General features: G+C 34.6%; 1 protein-coding gene across 2 annotated transcripts in view; it reads right to left on the minus strand.

Annotated features, from left to right (window-relative positions):
* Positions 1-227: 227 nt before the first annotated feature.
* The window catches only part of BRINP3 (BMP/retinoic acid inducible neural specific 3), a 431,062-nt gene continuing 408,170 nt past the window's right edge, over positions 228-23,119 (minus strand). Inside the window, exon 8 of one of the 2 annotated variants that reach the window (XM_057729558.1) lies at positions 228-1,703. In XM_057729558.1, coding sequence (XP_057585541.1) covers positions 587-1,703 — 1,117 coding nt within the window. In that variant the 3' untranslated portion in view covers positions 228-586. The remainder of the gene's footprint in view (positions 1,704-23,119) is intronic. The other variant, XM_057729559.1, reaches the window with a different exon arrangement.

Genomic DNA, 23,119 nt, shown 5'->3' on the forward strand with positions numbered 1-23,119 from the left:
AGGAATCATTTATAAGTATAGGTAATAAACAAAGCACTTCCATTATGCTGTTAATCATAAAAATACAACTGAATCCTAAGCATTCTACCTAGTTGAGTTTTCCCTACAGTCTGTTGAAAGGGACCTTCAAATGTTTCCATTAAAAACTCTTGGGGAATTTTCCCCAGGTTCTAACAAGCTATATCAAAATAGAACTCATTTCATGGAAAAAAGGAATCCCACAGCACTTCTTTTTAATAACTGTTCAGCTACAAAATTTTATTGGTACCTTTTTATGTTCCCTCTAGAGGATGTAATGCACAAAAGCATTGCCACGGAACATATAAAATTACAAATGAAATTTATTGTAAAAAGTAGAATGTCTTCTAGACTGGTGTCAGTATTTATTTCATTCAGAAACCAAAACTGCAGTATAGTATATTCACTGTCAGCAAGTTCATGTGTGTAAATTGCCATCCAATGTTATTGACTGATATAAGACATATATTGAAAAGACAATTTAAATTTACTCTTCCAAACATAAACTGTTCCACAAAAGCACTGTAAAAACTCCTTCAAGATTTTGGGTTGTGCTTGACATTTACGGTTAACTACATAATTTGGTCGTGTCATAATCCACTGTGTTTGGCAATTTGGCATTAAACGCCTGCAGAGCAGATTGGATCCTCACCACCTCGCTAGTAGACAGCTTGAGTCTATGACGAAGCAAGCAAGAGAAAAGATCTAGACGACGCTGACCGGGTGGGGAGAGTTTATTTACACGGTCTCTTATCTCTACAAGCTGCAAAAGTGCTGAGTCCTGGGATCCCTGAGTATAGGGGTAGTCCAGCTGCAGAATCAGGTCCCGAATTGCTTCCGGGTCAAAGTGCATGCTGTAGCCAAACACTTGAATGTTATTGATTTTCATATAACCCAGGTTCCGAGAAGGGTCGATAAACTCCAGGGGTTCGTAGTAAATGCTTTCATTGCCATTGGGGCCATTTGACTTGATGCGACTCCTCAGGTAGATGTGCACTGTCTCAAAAAATGTCTTCCACTTGTTCCCCAGAGTCAGCGACCAGTTGTAACACTGCAGGGGGAGGTCCAGCTTAGTCCGCTCCCAGTCGGGGAAGCTGTTTTCATTCACAGGCATAAACCAGCTCTCAGAGTGGCTGCCTCCGAAGGGATTGACGTAAACGGCCAACACCGGCTCCAGGGTGCTGTTCTTAGTTAAGCAGATCTGCAAAGAGAGACCCAGGATCATATGGACCAGGCTCGACTTGTACTTGTTGCTCTTCAAGGTGAGGAGCATCCTTTTGCGCCAGGAGGGGTCGAACCAGCTGTTGAGGCGCATGTCGTTGCTGATGAAGATGGCATGGACCTCTAGTCGCCTGTCAGTTTTCTGCAACAGGTACTTCATCTCCAGGTCTTGCAGGTCGGTCTCGAAGCCGATGTAGTGATCGGTGGACTCGGCGACCTCGGGCTTGCAGAGCCCCTGGCTGAGCATGTAGCCTGTGTTGCAGGCGCCGCAGCGGGTGCGGTTGTCGGGGGCACAGGTGAGGCAGGCGGACGCGTCGCCCACCGTGCAGGGCAGGAAGGCCGTGCAGACCACCTGGTCGTTGGGACACGTGCACGAGTGCGTCTCTTCTGAAAAGCTGCCCAGGAGGCCGTTCTCATTGCAGTAGAGAAAAGACTGGATGCGAGTGAGCCAATAGGTTGAGGTTCTAGAAATACAAAACAAAAGGAATCTATATAAATACAAAGGCATGTGTGTGTGTGTGTGTGTGTGTGTGTGTGTGTGTGTGTGTGTGTGTGCGTCCTGCAATCAATTTACCTTGGGTCTGCAAGCTTCACTATCACGTTTTTAGGTCCTTCCCAGTCAGTTATTTAACTGAGATTAAAAAAAAAAGAATCCATGTAGTTCATAATTGAAAAAAATATAGATATACACATATAGTATTCATATATTTAAGTATTATATATTTAAATTATAGATATATATTTTTTTCGTTCATCATTGTACAAGATTAAAAACAGATACGCTTGATTTGAACTGGAAAACTGCATGAAATACCTTCTGAAGAGATTGCATGGCATCCCACTAGGTACTTGAAAGCTGATTGTGAATATAACTGGGTTGGTTACAGTTTTGAAATGATATCCAACAACAGGAAATAAAAGTGGTTTTATCATCAAATATCTAGAGTGGAATCAGAGTGTACAAATGACGATTGTCATTCATTTACTCTTAGCTTCACAGAGCTCTAAGGTTGCAGGAAGCCTCAACAGAAAGTAAAATAAAAATGAAAGAAAAACAATTAACTCTAAATTGTCAATCAGTGGATTTAAATCTTAGGGTTTCATCAACATTGAAAGAACAAGTACCCACTGAGAGGGAAAATATTATTAAAACTTGTTTGAATTTTATCCTTACGGACTGCTCAAGAAAATTGTTGAAAATATGTCATTAAAACCAACAAGTTCTTTGAATAAGGGTTAAGTGTGTCAGTTGAATGTGTTTGATTTGAATCATTAACATTTTTTTATTTATACCCAGAAATCAGGTTAATCATGATGAAAATTTAAGATCTTATTTTTCCTGTTTTCCCACATTATTCAAACTCTTTCAGTATGTGTTTAAAATCTTGGTAAAATAATGAAGGAAAAGCGTGTGGGCGTGTAATCAGATAATTCTTTGTTTTTATCCTGCCACTTTCTCATACTGGCCTCATGATCATGGAAAAGCTGAATGGCCTAAGGTAGTAATATCTTCCATGTTGAGTTCCTGTGAGAAATAGGCTCCGACTTGATGCATGTGTTTAGACTATATTGTATAGAGCATGTGTCACAGTAGACACTAAAAACTGTATCTCTTTGTGGTATTCTTATGCCTTTCCTGTGTTCATTATTCAGTATATATGAGATTTTCTGCAAATTGTATGTATTGTACTCAATCCTTTAGACTTGTTACATTGCTGCCATTTTAGAGAATTTGTATATGCTGGTAAAATACAGGTATTAATCTGTGTAAATAATCAATAAAAACAATTTTATTATCACATTCAGAACAATATTTGAGCTATATATTCATTTTTATATGTTCCTTTTTGGCCCCTGCTCATTCTCCCCTTGTAATATAACACTTTTTTTTTTTTAAATAGGCTCTTCCCTGTTTTTCCAAATAAATTGAATAACTCCTTTATTTCCTCTGATAACATTTACTTATTTTTCTTCATAGTGCCTTTTTCCACTTAAAATATTATAGTGTACTTACTTGTTTATACTCCATTTATCCCATTAAATATAATATTCAGCTTGCCAGAATCACATATGCTTTGCTTATAGCTTTATATCCCATGCCTAGCAGAATGTCTCTAATACTTAATGAATATTAGATCAAATGCATGGAAGAATCAAAGGAACATTTTCTCAATAAGCATATTTTTAAGTGAAATTTAAAGCCCTAAACTGCATATTTAATACAGTTGTGAAGACTTAACTCCCAAGTCGTAGGAAGTGGAGTTTCACAACATACACTTTGACATTTGCACAATTAAATCTATATAAAAATCTTAGTAAACATATATTTAAAAAACCTCTCTTTTCTAGATTTCCTAAATGTAACTGTTTTCTATAGACCCAGAATAAAATGTAAAGCCAAATCAAACTCAACCAAAACATGAAACATTTTCCTCTTAATTATTTCTTACACCAAAAAACACATACTGGGAAACTACACCTATTAAATTCATTTCAAACTTTCTCAGGAGACTTTAAAAATAAGTGCTCAGGAAACTCTCCCAGGAGGATGCCCAGGGGTTGCGAAATAGGAATGACTGGCACTTCGTGAGCCATAATCTCTATTTGAGTATCTCTCCTTCTCTCCTCTGGTTCCTTGTTTTCTTGCTGCGGAATAAATGTGCAAAAAGCTTCCTTTTTCTGGTTTAAGAAATAGCTTGATTCATTATTTCTGTATTCAGTGTCAGAATATAGAAATTATTACTGACTTTTATCTGCAGTTACTGATATATTTATTTCATTAATATGCTCTCAATGAACTATTCTCTCTCCATCTTGCCTTCTTTCTCTCTCTCTCCCTCTCTCTCTTTCTCCTTCTCTTTCCTCCCCCTCCCCTTCTTTCCTCTTTCTCTCTTTCTTTCTGTAGTTCTATTTATATCTGCCTACTATAAAGCATATAAAATATATATCCTATCTGGATTGAAAATTATCGTTTCTTCCCTGGAACCAAATCATAAATTCCCTGTGCCAATTCATCTCTCACTGTAAGCTCTCATCAGGTTTCCAAACTATAAGGACAAACAAACAAAAAAAAGTGAAATAAATAGACCTAAGGCTAAAGGCAGAGCTAACAGAGCTAGGGCACTGTAGAAGGACTCATTTGGACACTTAAGAAAAGCAATGGCTTTTCCAGCTTTCAGTCTTTTCCAGTCCTTTTCACGTCCCCACAGATGCATTACTGAAGGAATGTGTCCCAGCTTCGTGAGGGTTTCAGCTTGTCATGTATGAATATGATAACTTGGTGTGCTGTCAAAACTCCTGTTCCCCGGGACAGAAAAGCTCGCACGTGGATTTCCTCCCTTGCTGCTTCTTGTCCTCCCCTTCCCCCACTGCATTACCTACCTTTTGACTGTTTTACTACATTTCACAAGTAGGGAATAAATTTTTAAAGGAACAAAATTCAATAATTAGTCTTTACTCCTTGTAAAATCTTGGTGAAGGCAGTGGTCAAAAATAGAAAACGGAGGAAATTTCAGGACTGTATATGGATTTTTTCATTTACTCAAAAGATCACTTAGTTTTTTTCTTTTCCCCTGACAAAGTAAAATTTAGCTGTTTTTTTTTTTTAATCTAAACAATTTTTTTGAAGAGACATATCTTCAACATTTAAATTAGGTGGTAGCAAGTATTTTTTTTAAAACACTGCTTCCTTTTATACCTAAGTATTAAAACAAATTAATGCCACATTTTTTTATTCTCATATAACTTTTACTCACTAAGCTATCTAAGGTCTACTAGGGCTAGGGTAGAGGGTACAATGTTGAAAGATGAATTCCTGGCAGGCAGGTAGGTCCTTTGTTGCTATTTATTAAATATGCGGTCTTGTTCTTGACACCTACTTAATAGCACTTCAAATGATATTTACTAAGCAAAGGAAGTAAGAAAGGAAGGAAAAAGGAGGGAGGCAAGGAGTAAGGAGGGAGCAAAAGAGAAAGAAATTAAAGTGAAGGGACTATACAGATTATAGAAGAACAAAAGAAAGAAACGAGTTAGGGGAAGACAATATTAAAGTCATTGACTTGATAGAGACAATGATATGGAATGATTCAAGGGGTATAGAAAATCCTTATCTATCAGGAAGTAAGTGTGCACTTAAAATAATTTCTAAAATCACTTTAAGGTGATAGTGTTACAGAAAGGAAAATACCTTCCAGACTTATATTAAACTTTTGGAAAAATATAATTAGCTAAAAAGCCTATAGCATGTTTGTATTTGAAAAATCAGGTAGCAAACTAGGCTGAGAAGATTAGACATACATTAAGTTCAGCTGTCTCTGTTCAATCTATAATATTCTCTATGTATTTAAAATCTGCTCTTCTCCATATGACACATGTTATGTGTGTCAAAAGAGCACTAGTAGGAATACTGGATTTCTAGGTCAGACTTTACCTGGTGACCTGGGACAAGTCACTTAGCCTCTTTATGAATGAAAGTTTTAGAGTTCAAAGTAACATTGGTTCAGGTGTTGGTTCTGCATGAACCTGGCGAATGTGTACAGCTTTCTGAACCTCAGTGTCTCACCCTGAGTTCACCTGCTGATCTGTTGTTAGGATGAAATGATGTAACAAATCCCATCATCACAGAGTCTCACACACAGTGGCTGCCCACAATGAAACAATAGGAATGAAATGCTCGTATCTAAAATGTTGCTGTTATTAAGAATATCAAAGAAGATATGGTCCTGGCTCTGTAGTTTTGAATCATGTTGCCAACTAAAAATTGGCCTTTGTTGTCTGTCTCTATGTTGATTAAGTCACTAGCCACTGCAGCTGCTGACCTCCAACACCCTCTGAAAGGAGTTCAGGGTGGAGATCAGGAATGAGGCATGCTGTGCTCTGGGAAAAACTGGCAGAACATGCCTTCAGATAGTTAGATATTTTCAGGAGAAGATTTTAATGAGTGCAATTCTTGCATCTCCTCATATCCAGAAAAGCACTAAAATCACTAACATGACATCTGCTCCTCGTGGCTACCAGCAAGCCTCAGCCAAAATGTGTGCTTGACTGCAGGTACCCCTTTCTCTAAAAACATATATGTCGCTGACATTCCCCCCCTACCTCTTCAGAGCAGTTTTCTCAGAGCCATCTGAAATGCTTTTTCTCACAGGCTATAGTCCTCATTTTGTCCGGATAAAACTTAATTCACAGCTCTCAGGTTGTGCATTTTTTTCAGGTGACAGTGTTACATGGGATTGCTAAAACAGATTCCTGGACCCCATCCCAGACATACTATAAGAACCCCTAGGAATAGGCCCCAGGAAGCTCTTTTTAAAACATACATTCCCACAAAAAAAAAAAAAAAAAAAAAAAAAGAAGCCAGTCTTGGCAAAGCAAAGAGGATTGCACAAAGAGAGCTATATTTGCAAAGGACTTGAGGTAGGAAAGGTCTTGTTTTAAGGAACTAAATGAGAGCCAGTACAGCTGGAGTGAAGAGGATATCAGTGCAATATTAGACTGTTCAGTAAGGAGTGGTCAGATTAGGCAGAGTGTTGTTTAGGTTTTGAATTTATTCTATGTGCAGTAAAGAGATTTAGCCAGAAATCGATTGTATATTTAGCAACCATCTTTCTCCTTGTACTATACCAATAGTATTTTAAAAATCAGGTATAGCTGATGCACTTTTAATAAAATGTTTTTTTCAGTGCTAAAATAAAATAAAATAAAATAAAATAAGCAATCCTGGAGAAATGTTAGGTACACAGAAGCCGTAAGTTTCCTATATATGAAAATTAACAACCGAAACAGCTATTAGAGGCTCTTTAAATACCAGTTAGCCATCAACATGTAAGAATATGTCCAGAAGAAGGTAGGGAAAAGTTAAAATTTCTGTAGAGAAGAGGACAGCAGCAGATGGCTTTGAATTAACACTCATATGGGGCCTTGTGGCCACCATGTATGCTAAATTTGCAAACCTTAAAATAGAAATTTTTAGCATACACATGCACAGAAGAATAAACCAAACACTAAAGCTACTTTAGTGAATTCTACTGTGTTACAGTAATAATCAATTAAGTATTTAGTGAATTTTTCTCATATCATGGGCCAGCCACTTTGTATTTGTTATTTTTAATTCTTCACAGTTACTCATTAAACTTAAACCCATTTTAAAATTTGAAAAATACTGAGGCTCAGAGTTTCAATGACTTTCTCAGTTATAAATCTATTAAGTATTACAACAAAGACAGACTCAGCAAATCTTTTTTTTTTAATGTGTGTTGAATAGTGAGGAAAAATACTTAACAAATGACTTTAGGAAAAAATATTTATTGCTATGCTGGACAGCATCAAAGATAAAATAATGTTTAACTATTATATAAAATTAGGCACTTGAGTGACAGCCCACTATCTTGGCTTCAATCAACTTTGAGGAGCTAAACTAGCAACTATGAATATTGTTTCCCTTAACTCATATGGAAACTGGGAATAAAATATAGGTTGTTGTAAGAATTCAAGCACAATTTCAGGAAAAGCCCTTAAAGAGTGCCTGTGCATGGACTAAATGGAAAATAAATATAAATAAATGGAAATGCTTATTCTTAGTATCACTGTTATTACTACTGTTATGTTTTAAAGTAGTAGCATTAGATGCATTCTTTATTACAGATGCTATTTTCTTCTAGAAAATGGAAATTTTCATTTTATCTTCAACAATTTCTGCATTACATGCATAATCTTACTCTTTATCTCTGCATTTCACTTTTATCAAATAGACCTAGTTATTGATAACACAATCAAGACTGTATTTAAAAGTACATGTATGGCCTCTGTGTTAATTTGCAAGCTCTCGAAAATCTGCAAAAAAGATATTTTTCAGATTTGGGCTATATATTCTGATGCATGACAGTTTGTACTGACGTAGTAGAACATATGTTGATACAAAAACAATTACCTCTTCTCACAGTTAAATCCTCTCTGAGCACTAGTAATCTTATTTCAGAGGTCCCTATTCCAACCTTCTAATCTTTTTTGGCTCTCCAAATCTGTGCAGTGTGGCTCCGAATATTAAAATCTAAACAATGCAACTTCAATCTATTTTTGAAGTTAAATATTATTCGTTTCATTCATTATTCATTTCAACCTTCATAGATTTGTTCTTCTCAGACTCTTAATACTTTAAACCAAATAAGAATTTGGGATTAAGTGCCCACAGCCATTTAAACAACCATAAACCGATTATTAGCTCAGTCACAGACAGATGATACCAAATAATATTCTTCACTTGCCCTCTTCCAGCTCTGCTGCTTTGTCCATCTCAGCCTTGGACACGTGACCTGGGGCTCTTGTTCACACTCCCAACACACAATAGTCTCACTCTTGGAAATAATATCACATCCCCAAAAAAGAATATCATTTTCAAAGGTCCCTTGGTTATGCGTCTCCCAAGGAAGGATGTGTGTGTGTGTGTGTGTATTATGTGTATATAGATATACATCTATAAACCTAGAGATACATATATACACACACATTTTAGTTTTATGAACTTGAATTCAAGAATCTACTAAAACTTTTGTCTTGCAGGAGGACAATGAAAAAGCGAGTGAAGCAGTTGAAGATGTGGGTGATATTTTAAAGATAAGATTAGCCAAGGTAATATTTATTGAGGTTTTGTCATTTGCACTGTCATTTTACAGGCATTATTTCATTTAATCCTCCCAACTCTCACTGCTCCTTGAAGTAAGGACCCTTGTTATCCCAATCTATATTTAAGGACATGAGTTGTAAAAGCTTAGATAATTAGAACTTATAGAAGGTCAAATAGCTGGTAAGGGATAGAACTGAAAGTGCATCCTGGTCTTTATTACTCCTGACAATTTGGAGGGTATGATATCAAAAGCACAAATAACAAGAGCCAAAAAGTGGTGAGTGGGACGACATCAAACCAGAGAGCTTCAGTCCAATTAATCTGTAATTCATTTGGTTGAATGGTGTACACAGAAAAATTTGCTTACTTCTTAGAGAACTACTAAAACATTGTGTCCAGATCTGTGCTGCATTTAATACTATAGCTCAAGAAAAGTCAATAGATATGTCTTCCTTCTAATTATAACATAAAATATAAAAAGAAAAAGTCAACATTCCAGGTATGAAATGTGAGGCACACAAAGAACACAATTACTTTACTGTACGTAAAGGGGATATATCATAAAAAAAATAGAATCCATGTTTAATTTTCCTCCAAAGATTACCAAAAATTGAAATATTTTGCCCAATAAATCACATTAGATGTTAAGTAAAAAAGACCTGAAAAGTATTTATTATGTGCAAGTTCAGTTTATTAAGTAGTATAATTGAGGAATACTGACATGGATGCAATTACTTTGCAAATATGAGTAGATCAGGTCTCTCTTATGCACTTTTATAACATCCTGATTTTCACCCACCATAATATTCATTATACCAACTCATTATTACCCAATCATCTGTATCCCTCATTACGTTATACATGCTGTGAGGGAAAATATTTAATTGTTTACTTCACCATTTTATTACCATAACATACCTAAATCGGTTTACGGTGTTTATGCTTAAGTTTTCCCATTACAACCTTCTGAAGCTATTAGTCTTAAAATATGTGTATGATGAATCCAAATCTTAAAATCTAAACAATATAAATAGAATATTTTAAAATAAAATATTTATGAAGAGACCATTTTATTTTATCCTTCACAGACCTGTTCATCTCTGACACTAATATTTCAATCTAAATATAAATTTGACATGAATGAATAAATTAATGAACAAAAAAGAGAAAATAAAAAAAGGAAATTCAAGGCTAAATTGTTAATGTCCTTGGTTGTATTTATTTATTTTTAGTATTTCATGTGATTTTCTTGATATCTGGTGAGTGATAAACATTTTCAAAAATTGTCTTATTTTCATAATTTTGGTTTTTCTTTAAAGTATATTTTGTGACCAATTTCTCATCAATTTAGAAAAAAAAGATAAAATGTTCTTGTTGGACATTGAAAACTTGAAAACAATTTAAACTGTATCATTTAAATAATTTAATCAAATTTTAATGTGTTTCTAAAAGTGATACTATTTATATACAAAGGATATATTTCAATTAAAGAAAATATAATTTGTCAAAATTCAAAATCCGTCTAGCCATATAACCATGAACACAATTATGGTATGAACTGTCTATGATATGCCTGCATTTGTGTGATAAGCTTCTCTCCAAACTGAATGTCTCTGAACTTATTTTCTTCTCTCCTAATACAACCATGATTGTTATCTACAATGATGTTATCTACAATGATGGATATCAACTTGTACCTTCCTGTCTCAACTAAAGTAAAACCTAGTTTCTGGAGGTCCTGCACCTGCTCTTTTAGTCATTTTATTACATCATGTACCTCTAAGCTATTCTTCCTAAAACTGATCTATTTCTTATTGCATGGCACCCAATATCTTTCATGTAAAATATATATTTTGCCTAACTTTCAAAGTCCTTTACAATTGGACAACACCTAGCTTTCAGTACTCTATAAAATATGTTCTCCATTTGAGCTGTTTCCCTCCCTAAACACATCATGCTCAATTTCAACCACAATGAATTTTCTTGTTACAGAATTGAATGTTCTTTCTCCTCTGCTTAGCCAGTTCAAGATGCAGATTGAATCATTTTTACTGTAAACAGTTTTTCTTAGTAATCCTACTTACAACAACTTAATTCTTTGAATGAGTATATTATTTATATTATTGTATTTGTAATTAAGCCATGTACAACCATATATCATTGTTTAATAGATTTGTACCTCATTATTTCAACTAAAGTATACCATTCATTGTAACATATGTAATTTTTATGTTAGTTTTCGTAGTTGGAATATAGGCTCCTCAGAAAGAAGAAAATAAATGTCGTTTCACTGGAATCCCTAGAGACTAGCCAAGTTTCTTCCCATGCAATCCCTCTAAACCAAATTGCTAAATCAAAATTGAATTATGGATTTATGTTTATGGAAAAATGTCAGAGGAAATACTTTTAAAAACTCCTCAACAAAAACAAACAAAAAACTCCTCAACACAAAATGCCAAATAATTCTGCCAAAAAATGTTTAAATGCATTTATGATGTGGAAAAAATATGGAGTAAATTTCAGAGGCTGAAATTGAAGTAAAAGAACAATTATGAAGGAAGATGTGGGTGTATCTGATCTAGAGGTTTTGGTGGTTTTGTTGGGTATAGTAAACAAAGCCCAGGACTCTTGAAAAGCAAGAAGTTGAATTGCAGACATGCTCTATGAAGCTGGGAAGACTGAGACTGTGCACCTAAATAAAGACTCAGCTTAAAAACAAAACAAACAAACAAATAAACAAACAAAAAGTCTAGAAAAGGAAGAGACCAAAATGAGTGCCTGCCCTGACCTCACTATAGTAGAAGAGAAAATATATAATCTACAAATTCAAAGGTTTTTTTAGAAAGTGCATAATCTAAAAATTCAAAAACACCAATGAAAATAACTATTTTAAATTGCTCCAAATTGTTTTATTGTGGCAAAATGAAATATATACTTTCTAAAGGAATGCACATCCTTTACATTTTATAAAGGACTTAAGGAATCAATATGGATGAAATTAGTTTGACCATGAACTCACAATAGAAAAAGAAAAAAAAAAGAGAAATCAGGGTACCAAGATTAAAAATGTGCAAAGGCAGAATCTTAACAGCATAGACTACAGGAATTGGAATTATTTGCTATTAAAGTCGATTACCAGGAACATATTTAAATAATTTCTAGGTAAAGCAAAATATGAGAGAAGCACCAGGGGTTATCAAAACAAATCTGAAAAAATAAAGGAAATAACACGATGATTATGATTTTAACTTAAACCTTATTAAGAGATAAAATAGCAGATTAGCAAAGCTGAGCAGAAAATTGGTCAATTAAAGATAAATGAGATAATAATACTGAGAATATACACCACAGAGAGGAAAAGAGATTGAAAATATAAAATATATCGAGAGGATTATATTAGAAAAACTGACAATATACCTAATCAGAGTTTCAGAGGCAGAAAATGGGGAAAATAGGGGAGATTCTATATAAAATTATGGTAAGTGAGATTTCTTCAAAATTGATGAAATACATAAATCTTGAGCTTCATGAAGCACAAAAAATTCCAAGAAGGTTAAATAAATAGAAATACACACCTATTCATATCATACTTAACATGTACTTCTTGTTATATAACAAACTTTTGTTATAAAAATAAAAATTGTTGGTAACAAAACATAATACTATGAAAACATTTAAGAGACATTAAAGCATAAGTAAATCAATGCAGTTACATTCACAATATTCACAAATAGAAAGACTCATTAGGAAAGATACCAATTCTCCACAATTGTATTTCTATATTTAGTGCAACTCCAATAAAAATTCCTTCAGTTTTTCTTTTTTTTAGTTGAAAATTTGTAATACTAGAGTAGCTTATTGTCAATTAGGGCTCCGGATAATAATTTATAAAATTTGAACAAAATATAAACAACCACTAGTTAAAGGAGTTATAGAATGTTCAAAACAGTCAAAAGCTAAGTGAGTTTTTAACCTTAAGGAAGGGAACAGCCCCAATGGAGAAACTGAGTTGCAGTCCTCTGATTTTGCCCTAAAGGAACTCCCCAAACTGGGCAACATGGGGTGGATGAAACGCAACCAGAAACCACATTTTTAAAGGCTTAATGTGTGCAGGATGGAAATGGGGAGTTGCCAGAGAAGATGTAAACTGAGGAAAATGATTCTGAAAGAAGTGAACAAAGAAGAGAGAAAACCCTAAATAAATTCCCCTCAAATCCATGACTGACTCCCAACCTATACAATTGTGAGACAAATTTCGAGGAGCCAATCAGAAAGCAAAAGCCAAAAGATCTGAAATGCTTAGTGAAGACTGTATTTCTTGCCTATCACAGAGGAGACAGTGTTCACAGTTTGGGTATCTCCAAGGTAGAGTGGCTTGGTAAACACACTCAGATACCAGAAAAGCCATGTCTTTGTAGTAATGAGTGTCACATTAGCACTAAACTGAGTGTTGAACTACAACAGGCTCACTGTAATAAAATGTTAAACCAAATATCTGCGAAGACAATGTGGTCAACAAATAATAAAACCACCTGCCAAGTTAAAAATCAACATAATTCCAATAAAATAGCATACTTCAGTGTCAATATATAATATCATCTACAACACCCAATAAAAATACAGTTTTGAGACTTGTGAATAAGCTAGTAAATGTCATTCATAGCAGACACAAAGCTATTGATAGAAACAGATCCCAAGACAGCCTGTATTACTGGTATTTACTGACAAATGTTGACCTGAAACAAAGAAACTGCCAGGTATTTCTCCAGCAAAGATGGGTTTATTCAAATTGCAATTTTGCCTATTAAAATAAAACCTAATCCTCTAATTATTCAGGACAAAAAAAAAAACATAGGATAAGGCATTTTGTTCTTTGGATAAACAGGTCCGTTAGATAATTAGAGCTACCTCAGAAAAATAAAAATGAACCCAAATTGTTGCATCATCCCATTCATAGAAAAGCACGAAAATTATTAATAAAGATATCTAATCTTCATGATGAGCAGTAACCTTTTATTGTGACGTAACATTTTCCCTAGCCAAAATCATATACATATGGCCACTCCCTCTTATGTCTTTGGAGCAGTTCCTCAGGGCTATCTGGGAGGCAGCTTACTGGGTTATAGTCCTCAGTAAGACCCTGAATAACACTCAACTCATAGCTCTTACACTGTGTGTGTTAGGTTTTTGGGGGGGGGGTTTGTTTGTTCTTTTCAGTCAAAAATTTTAACAACCATGAAGGACTCAGAGCAGACTTCTCTCTGTCACCTGAACTCTACAAAGATCCAGATCCTTGGTGCCAGCAAGGGCCCCTTGTGTCCATCCACCTCCTTGGTGAGTCCAAATGAATTGGGTGAGTGTCTCCTGGTCTTAGATCTCCCATCTCAGCTGACAATCCTGAGCTTTATTCAGTTGTTGTTAAACTCCTTTTTATGAGGACTAGGTTCTCCCTGAACTTAACTTCAAGAAGAGGTATCTGGATTTCCAAGTTGAAAGACACTGACAAGATTTCACTCAGTTGAGAGACATTGAGGAGGTTTGGATTGGGTTATTAGGTAGGAGGCTGATCTGATGTCTTTGCTAGAATTGGCTATTTTAACAGGGTTAGTTGGAATAAATTGAAGATACAATATGAGAGCTTTCAGCTTCAAAGGTAAGGACCACAGCTCCTCCCAGTCAGTACAGCTTTCTCAAGCAAATGAGAAATTCATGGTGCAGGCAAGTCCTCATACCATGCAGCAGTCTCACAGGGAAAGCCACTCATTAATGTAAAAAACTTGCTTGTCTAGGGATGCTCACATAAGGATTGGCTATCCAGGGCTCTGAGCATCCATGCTGGTTTTAGACTGCCAGAGGGAGAAACCAGAAACTGAGACATCAAATTGCTGAAATAGCTCAATTTAAGGGTAACACCTACAGGAGTTAAGCTCACAAACAGCACAACAGCCTACCATACAGTTTTCAATAGTAATTTTATCCTGACAAACCAACTTTAAAATGAACAATAAAGACTCCCAAACAAGACAGAGGGGCGTCAGACAGCCAATGTGCAACTAATACCCCATCCAGGTTCATGCACAATGCAAGTGGAGCTTATTCTTGCAAGTACTCACTTTATTGGGAACTAAGAATATTTTGCCTTCAAATGGCCAAGATGGGGCTCTTTTCACATTCCCAAACTGGCTTTTGTGTATGCAGTTAAAGAAAGCTAACTTGATAAAACATCTTTTCAAAATTCTGAACCTAAGGGAGCAAAAGTCTTCCTAGGCATTTCTCTCACTATGCCTTTGAGATGTAGATGTTGTACAAGTCACAGAAGTCTTACCTAGACCATCTCCAATTCTTGAGATTAAGTTAAAAAAAAAAAAGGAAAAGAGGCCTTTTAAACTTAAGCAAGTAAAGTTAACTTACTCTAATTGTCATTTATAAACTAGGGAGTTTTATTTTGTAATACCTGATTCATAACTAAATTTTAAAAATGAATCTATGAGATCTCTATTTGTATCTATCTGGATATATTTATGCCTGAGTATGTACATTATAAATATATGTTACTACCTTTGAGTGGTATTGCCAAAATTAATTGTAAATGAGTTCTATTTAATTGGCTTAAAGAAAAATAAGTGCTTATATAAATTCTCAGAAACATAATAGGAACTAACCCAAATGAATTTCAGATTCATGTGATCCAGGACTTATTCAGTATTAAATTAATATTTGGTATTACAGTTAGTTTAAATTTGTTGGTTTAATTAATATAGACGTGCCTTTATAGTCATTAACATTAAGTATAGTACTTTTATTATACTAGGTTTACTAAAACACAAATAAGTTCACATTATCTATTATAAAATTCATCAGCAAGAAAAATGGGGGATGATGGCTGGCTTGGTCCAATGTCTCATGAAGTTTTCATGGGTAATCTAGACATAATTGTTGGGAACCAGTGAATTAAATAGGCATAAATGGAGTAAAAGCTTTTAGATGAACTCTTTAAGAATAATTATGTTTTATGGTATGTCTACTTAAAAATAGTTTCTCCAGACTTTTGATAACTTGAAACTTTAGAGTTTTGCTAACTTAAGTTAAATAATGGAAGATTATTGAATATCTAGGTCTTTCCCAAATAAAATAAAATACTGAAACATTACTTACTGATCATAGGTTCTTACAAAGAAACTAAAGTTATTTAGGACTATTAATAAATATGTTTGGTGCCACACTGAGACATTTTCTATAAGAAAGTACATGTTTTTAAATTATGAATAGTATTTGTTTGTCATTCTACAGAATGTTAATGTAAAAGGCAGTTTATAATTGCTTACTTCTTAGTTTTCACTAGAAATTAAGGTTTTAAAGGTTAAGAATTCTAATTAAAACATTTAATTAAAAACACTAAAAATTAAAAAGAAAAAAATCTTTGTATGCAAGGAAAAAAGAAGGTATAAGGAATGGAAATGCATTTTGTAAAGCAGAAAGTAATTTTGTCCTAAAGAGAGGCTAAAATGAGAAAAAGAGACAAAATCTGAAGGTGAAAAAGGAAGTTATAGAAGGTTTGTGGAAAAGAGACAATGGGAAGAGTTTAATGTGTGGTTAGGACTGGCTAATTTGTAGTAAATTTAATTGAGTAAATACATTTTAATATTAAAGGTAAGGTGGTACAAAACTGGAATTCGGTTTTCTCTCTGTTAAGAGGACTAGACTTCTTGGGATATTTATCTGCTTTTGATAACAAATTGTAAAGTTTCTTAGTGGTTTAAGTACTCTGTTATAACTTCCTATATTTGCTTTTGAAATCTTTTATCGGCATTTTGATTAAGTGAATAACTAAGTATTGTTTCACAGTGCTCTATAATCCTATTTGACCAAGTGTTTTAAAACTTTTTGATATCTTTGACTATCTTCCCAAATCAAATTCTAAATAAAGTTCTTCTGACCTCTAGCTAACTCTGGGATGTTTCAGGGCCCCTGAAACATCTCAAAGAGAGATATTAAACTAAGTGGGCTCATTTGGAATGTTAAATTACATGGAAAGCATTGTCAACTGAGTGGTAATAAACCTTCTCTAGTTATATTGTATGGATGAATGTTATTAAAATGAATGTCAAGAAACTATTAGAACTTTCTAAAATTTGGATATATCCAGGTATAATGTTATCAGTCATAATTCTAGTTATTATTTTAAGATGTTATAGGTCACAGAAATAACCAATGTCTTTGACAACTGTATTGTAATCAAATATTCAGCCATGCCATATTGTCTTGTCACTTACAGATAGTTATTGTTTTACCCTGATGCTTTTGCAAAAATGCTTCATCTGCTAGAAGATTCATAGAAACCACTTTTTGACAAGTATAAGTTTCTGATAACTTTCAGGTCCTAAGAGTGAACTGGGTAATAAATCAAAGCATTCTAATGGAAAATCTGATTGTTTCATGAGACCGTTAACAGAAGATAAAAGTCAACAATAATTAGTTACATACAGCTGAATAATAATTTTTATTACTTTTTGTCTGAAATATTACTGGCTTTAATCTTTTTATCCAGATAAAAGGAAATCTTTCCCTTTAAGCTAATTATGACTTACAGCAACTTGATAAATTATATCTTTGTAAACAGAATTGGAACACTTACCTTTTCTCTCTACCTGATCCCTCCAGAATTTGGAAAAATTGGTTACATTAACATGGCTTTGACTATAATGTCATATTTGAGAATATGTATAGAATCAGATATGACCAGATAGCTTTAAAGAACTAATGTGGACTTTGTGGAGCCATAAAGCTCCTTGGAAAAACACCTGCTAATTTGTTCACAGGGTTCCCAGCACCCTTATTAGCTGAATAAGGAAAGCCATTTCCTGGCAGGTGCAGGAACCTCAACATATTTTGCAGACCTCAAGAAGAGAGGAATACATCCAAATCTGTGAGTATTGCAAGCAGAATCCAATGGCAAGGCCTTGGCATGGCTTTTCTGTCCTTGAGAAGCCTTTTCAAAGTTCAATCTGAGATTCCTTATGAAAAGTTCCAGTAAAAGCAATTTAAAAGAACCTATGTGATCAACTACTTAGGTAAATAATCAGGCTAAATTTATTGAAACAAGACATTTCACAAGCAAACTTAAGCTATATTTTGGTAGGAAGTTGGGCTATATTTTGTAGAAATGGGGGTAACTTTAGAAAGAAAAAGTATGTTTCAGTGGATATAAAGTTCTAGTAATGTTAATAGTATGTGGGGTTCTGTATTTGCTGCATAAGATTCACTTCCAAGATGGCTCCTTATTACTATGTTGCATTATTGTAAGGTTTAATTGAATTATTAAAAGGATACTCTAAGCTTGTTTCTGAAGCTTATCACAATCATCCATCTTTGGGCAAAGATCAGATGCTCCATGACCTGCAACCAGGAGATTTTGCATACTGGAAAAGGCAACATTTAAAGGACATTTTCCTACCTAGGTGGAAGGACCCTTATCAGGTACACTTAACCAGCTCATATGCAGCAAAACTGAAGGGAATTGATTCTTGGATTCATATTTCCCACTTAAAAAAGGCCTCTGCATCAGCCTGGTCTATAGAGAAGACAACCTCAAACTCACTTAAAAACAATGCTCAAACAGAGGAGAAATCACACAAGACGAGAAGAAGATGACATCAGAAGTAGACAGCTATCCCAAGATGCTGAACCAGACCCATATGATTATTTATAGTGTTTTCTTGATTTCTTGGGACTTCTGCATATAAATCAAATATTTTTCTATCATGTGCACAATTCTATGCAGTTTAAAATCAGTCAAATTCTTGTGGTCAATTACCTATGTCTAGTACTTCTGGTTACCTTGGTGAATTTCTCCTCTCCTAGGCTCTCACTGGATGACCCTTAGGAAATTTAATCTAGAAAAAAGGAGTTATACTTCTGTTCGAGCCATTATTGCTATTACTAGGTGGGTCCCCTCTCTTGGCCAATAATAATACTTGCTCTGATTATGGCCATAAAGATGACTTTCCTTTGAAAGTTACTCAAGCTCAATTAGAGCAATTGTCTAAATTTCACTCAAAACCCATAAGCCCTCTCTCCCCTCATTTATTAGGAGGGACCCATCCTTGGTTATAGGGTAGATTTATATGGGTAATAGCAGACTTCAGTCATTTAAGTTTAAAGTCCCCTTTATATTGGGAACAATTAAATCATGCTAAGAATAATCAGCATAATGACACTAGGAAATTGGGCTGAGTGCCTTATGAACAATGCCAGAATATCACAGCCCTTAAAGATAGCAGTTGGTATGGAACAGACTGGGTCAGATGACTGGGGATGTACTGGGCTGCACCTAATGGAAGTTCTTGGCTTAAATTCTTACTTATGGCTTTATTAATGCTACTAACTATATTACTTAAATTCTGCCTATTCTATAAGATTGTTGTTTCTTTCATTACCTAGTATGTAACCAAGCCTCTGAGAAAAATAATGAGGACTAAATGACTGGAAATGATTGTAAATATACAGTTTTATACAAGATGAAAATGACTGTAGCAGTGTAACTCTACATTTGGGAAGAAGCCACAAGGGAGAATCATTTCCTAGTGCATAATAGACTAGTAAGACAGGTGGTCCAGAGATTTTTATGGATACCAATAATAGGATTTAGTCCAGTAACAGCACATTAAGTGGCCTATCAATGAAAACTTTTCCTGACCTAGGAATAAGCCTTCCTACCATTGTGGAACAAATTGGTCATGAAATGCTTCCCAAAGCTTGGCTGAATTAATGACCAAAAGAGGGGGACTGTAAAACAAAGAATGTTGCCCACCATCTAGTTCTACAAGGATCAAGTCATTAGCCATTGCAGTCACTGACTGACAGTACATCCTGAAAGAAATTCAGGAAAAAACGGACTAAGGCACACTGTGCTTTGGAAAAACAGGCCCCTTAGATAGTTAAAGATATTTCAAGAAAAAAAATTAACAAACTGAGATTCTTGTATCTTCCCATACATAGAAAACATTAAAATCATTAACTGCGCTGTCTGATCCTTGTGACTAGCAGTAACCTTTTATTGAAATGTATACTTGACTGCATGTATTCCCTAGCCAAAATCATATATATACTGGCCACTCCTCCTAGCTTTTTGGAGCAGTTCCTCAGAGCTACCTGAGAGACTGTCTCCCAGGCTACAGTCCTCAGTAAGATGCTGAATAAAACTCAACTCACAGCTCTTACATTGTGGGGTTTTTTTGCTATTTTTGTCTGTTTGTTTTTTGCAGTCAACACATAGTACCCTGTACTTACTCTGAGCTCTGTATATAACATAATTTATTATAATTATCTGTTTACCTTATGCCTTTCTTCAGGACAGTAAGGTGCTTCAAGATAAGATTTATGCCTAGTACAGCACTTGGCACAGATTAGATATTAAAAAAAGTTATCTTGATAGTAAGTGACCAAAAAACTGATAAAATCATGCTTTTATGTACTATACAAGGAAATCTAAAAATGTGCAAATTATAATATATAAAGCATCAGTATTATGTAAACTACTTTGTCATTCAAATTATTGAACAACTATGGGTATTGTAGAAATTATGTTTATTCTATAATATGAATACCAGTGCTGTACACTAACCACAAAATTGAAAAGACTTTATTGAACTTATTGTGAATTATGAGTGTGACAGTATGCAGGAACATTCAAAGTGCTGATTTAATCATTAATCTTTACTATATATACAAGACAGATATGATGTCATTTTGAAAAAAAAAAATAGAGTATCCGCCAATTCAGAAATTGGAAGAAAAGAATGTCAAACTAGTCAATAGCATTAAAAAAATACTTAAAACTATTTATCTAAATAAAGGGAATGGAAACATGAGGACAAAGAAAAGTGGGGATTCAGCGAAGTGATATTTGGCAATGTTTACGTAACATCATCCAAAGATGAAGCTGTCCTTACAAAATGATGAGTGGCCTCAGACCTCCTGGTAAGTAATATTTGTGTCCAAGAATGTATGCAGATATCAAAATGTAATGTTATTAGGAATGTGTAGGAGAGCAAAATTTGCCTTTCCTAAATGTCTCTTTGGAATGTAGATTATTTAACTGAAAACAATGAAGGCCCAAAGGACTCAGGAAGTTTCTCTTTTTAGTTCTTAGCTGCCTAAAGAACTTGTTAAAGTGCCTGTCCCCAGAACAGAGCTTTCACCAGAGAGATGAGAGTCCACTCTGTGTCCCATTGTTTCTGCATGGTCCAGAAAACATCGTGTTCACAAAATACTTAGTTTTCCATCTCCATGAGAGCTGTCTTCCTCCCCTTCGAAGTGCCAAACCACTACCCTCAACATACTCTTTTATCTTTAGCTGAAGGTGATATTTAAGGTGAAGTTTTTGGCCATTTTGGCCACTTACTCATATTTTCAGAGTCTCTCCCATGTATATGTATTATTAACTTTTGTTTGATTTTCTCCTGTTAATCTGTCTTATGTCAATTTAATTCCTGTATCAGCCAGAAGAACTTAGAAGGGTAGAGAAAAATTTCTTCTTCCCTAACAAATGAAAGCCAATTAAAACTCTCTATCCTATTCTATGATACTAAAGTTTATGATAATAATTTGGCTTCCCCTATAAGTTTCTTATAAGAACAAATCTGACTGACCAAATTATACAAGTATTATAAGTCATGTGACAGCTATGTCACCAAATAACAGTATGAACTATATTTTATTCTTTAGGAACTTGATGACTGAGCTACAATCCATAAATTGGTCATCTTTAAGGACCTAATGTGGATGGAGATCCTAGAACTTTATATTGGGTTGGCCAAAAGGTTCATTCAGGTTTTTCTGTAAGTTGCTATGGAAAAACCTGAATGAACTTTCTGGCCAACCCATTAGTTTCAGAAACTAAACCACTGAAAAAAACACAAGGGAAACATCATCTTCCATGTGCCCTGCTTAGGTAACCTTCACCATAATATCTCAAATGTCACACCCTCAATGCAGTGGCTTTATATGAACACTGCCTGTGCTGAGGACAAGGCCCTGTGCTCTGAATTATGTGTGGTTAATGGTTATGTCACAATATCACCAAAAATGAATGGGTTCCCCATGGTCTTTATAAATGTCACCTTTTATGGAAATAAGCAAGTACTGTGGTTTGTGTACGTGTTAAATGTTGCAAAATTTATACAAAGATTTAAGGAATGACAGTTGCTTAGCACACTGATACAAGCAACGACCTTTGACTGAACTTCACATGATATTGTTCATCATGATGAAAAAGAATATATATATTGCAATGGATGAAATATTTGTATTCACTCAAAATTTATATGCTAAATTCCTAATCCCCAATGTGACAGTATTGGGAGTTAAGGCCTTCGGGAGGTAATTAGGAAAAAAGGGTGAAGCTCTAATGAATGGGATTAGTGCCCTTATAAAAGGGACCTAGAGAGCTATCTCATGCTCTTTCCACCATGTGAGGACATAGTGAGAAGATAGCCATCTATAAACCAGAAAGAGATTTCTTACCAGACACTAAGTCTTCCAGTGTCTTGGTCTCAGTCTCCCAACATCTAGAACTGTGAGAAATACATGTGTGTGATTTGAGCCACTCAATCTATGGTATTTATGGTGTAGCATCCCATACTGACCAAGACAAATATTATCTTCTAATTTATTTATTTATTTTACCAAGTTAATATTGATATTACATTTAAGTCTACGGAAAACAAAAGCAGGATGTATGGAATGAATTTTTAGAAATGTAAACAATCCAGTATGTCTAGCCTTAATTGGCCTCATTATTTTCTGGATGAGACTATAGAAAATGATGAATTAGCTTAGATGACTGTTCCACAACTATTAAGAAAACAAATGGTAGAGGAAGCACTTTACTCCTTGAGTTCTCAGGCAGACATGAAATGTAGAAAATCTGTTTTTTTCAGTGCACAAGATGTTCTATTAACCATAATGTGTCTGATTGGGAAAAAATGAGTCACTCTGGATGATATCAACAGTGACACAAATCAAATGGGTATTCAAACTGTACTGTTCTCTTTTATTTGCAGGGTGAACCACAACAATACAAATGAGAGCCTCTTATCAATTGGAAAAAAAGATAGAAACTTGTGTCACTTCAAGAACTTAATCTGTTCTGTGGGAAGTAGTAAAATCCCTAAGTTTATTCCTTAGTCTGCCAGTTTAGCCTTAATGTAATTTTGGACAGTAAATTCACTTTCAAATCATTTGAAAATGAGGTTTTAT

The sequence above is a fragment of the Hippopotamus amphibius genome, chromosome 3, assembly GCF_030028045.1.
Source record: "Hippopotamus amphibius kiboko isolate mHipAmp2 chromosome 3, mHipAmp2.hap2, whole genome shotgun sequence".
In the NCBI taxonomy this organism is placed as follows: domain Eukaryota; kingdom Metazoa; phylum Chordata; class Mammalia; order Artiodactyla; family Hippopotamidae; genus Hippopotamus; species Hippopotamus amphibius.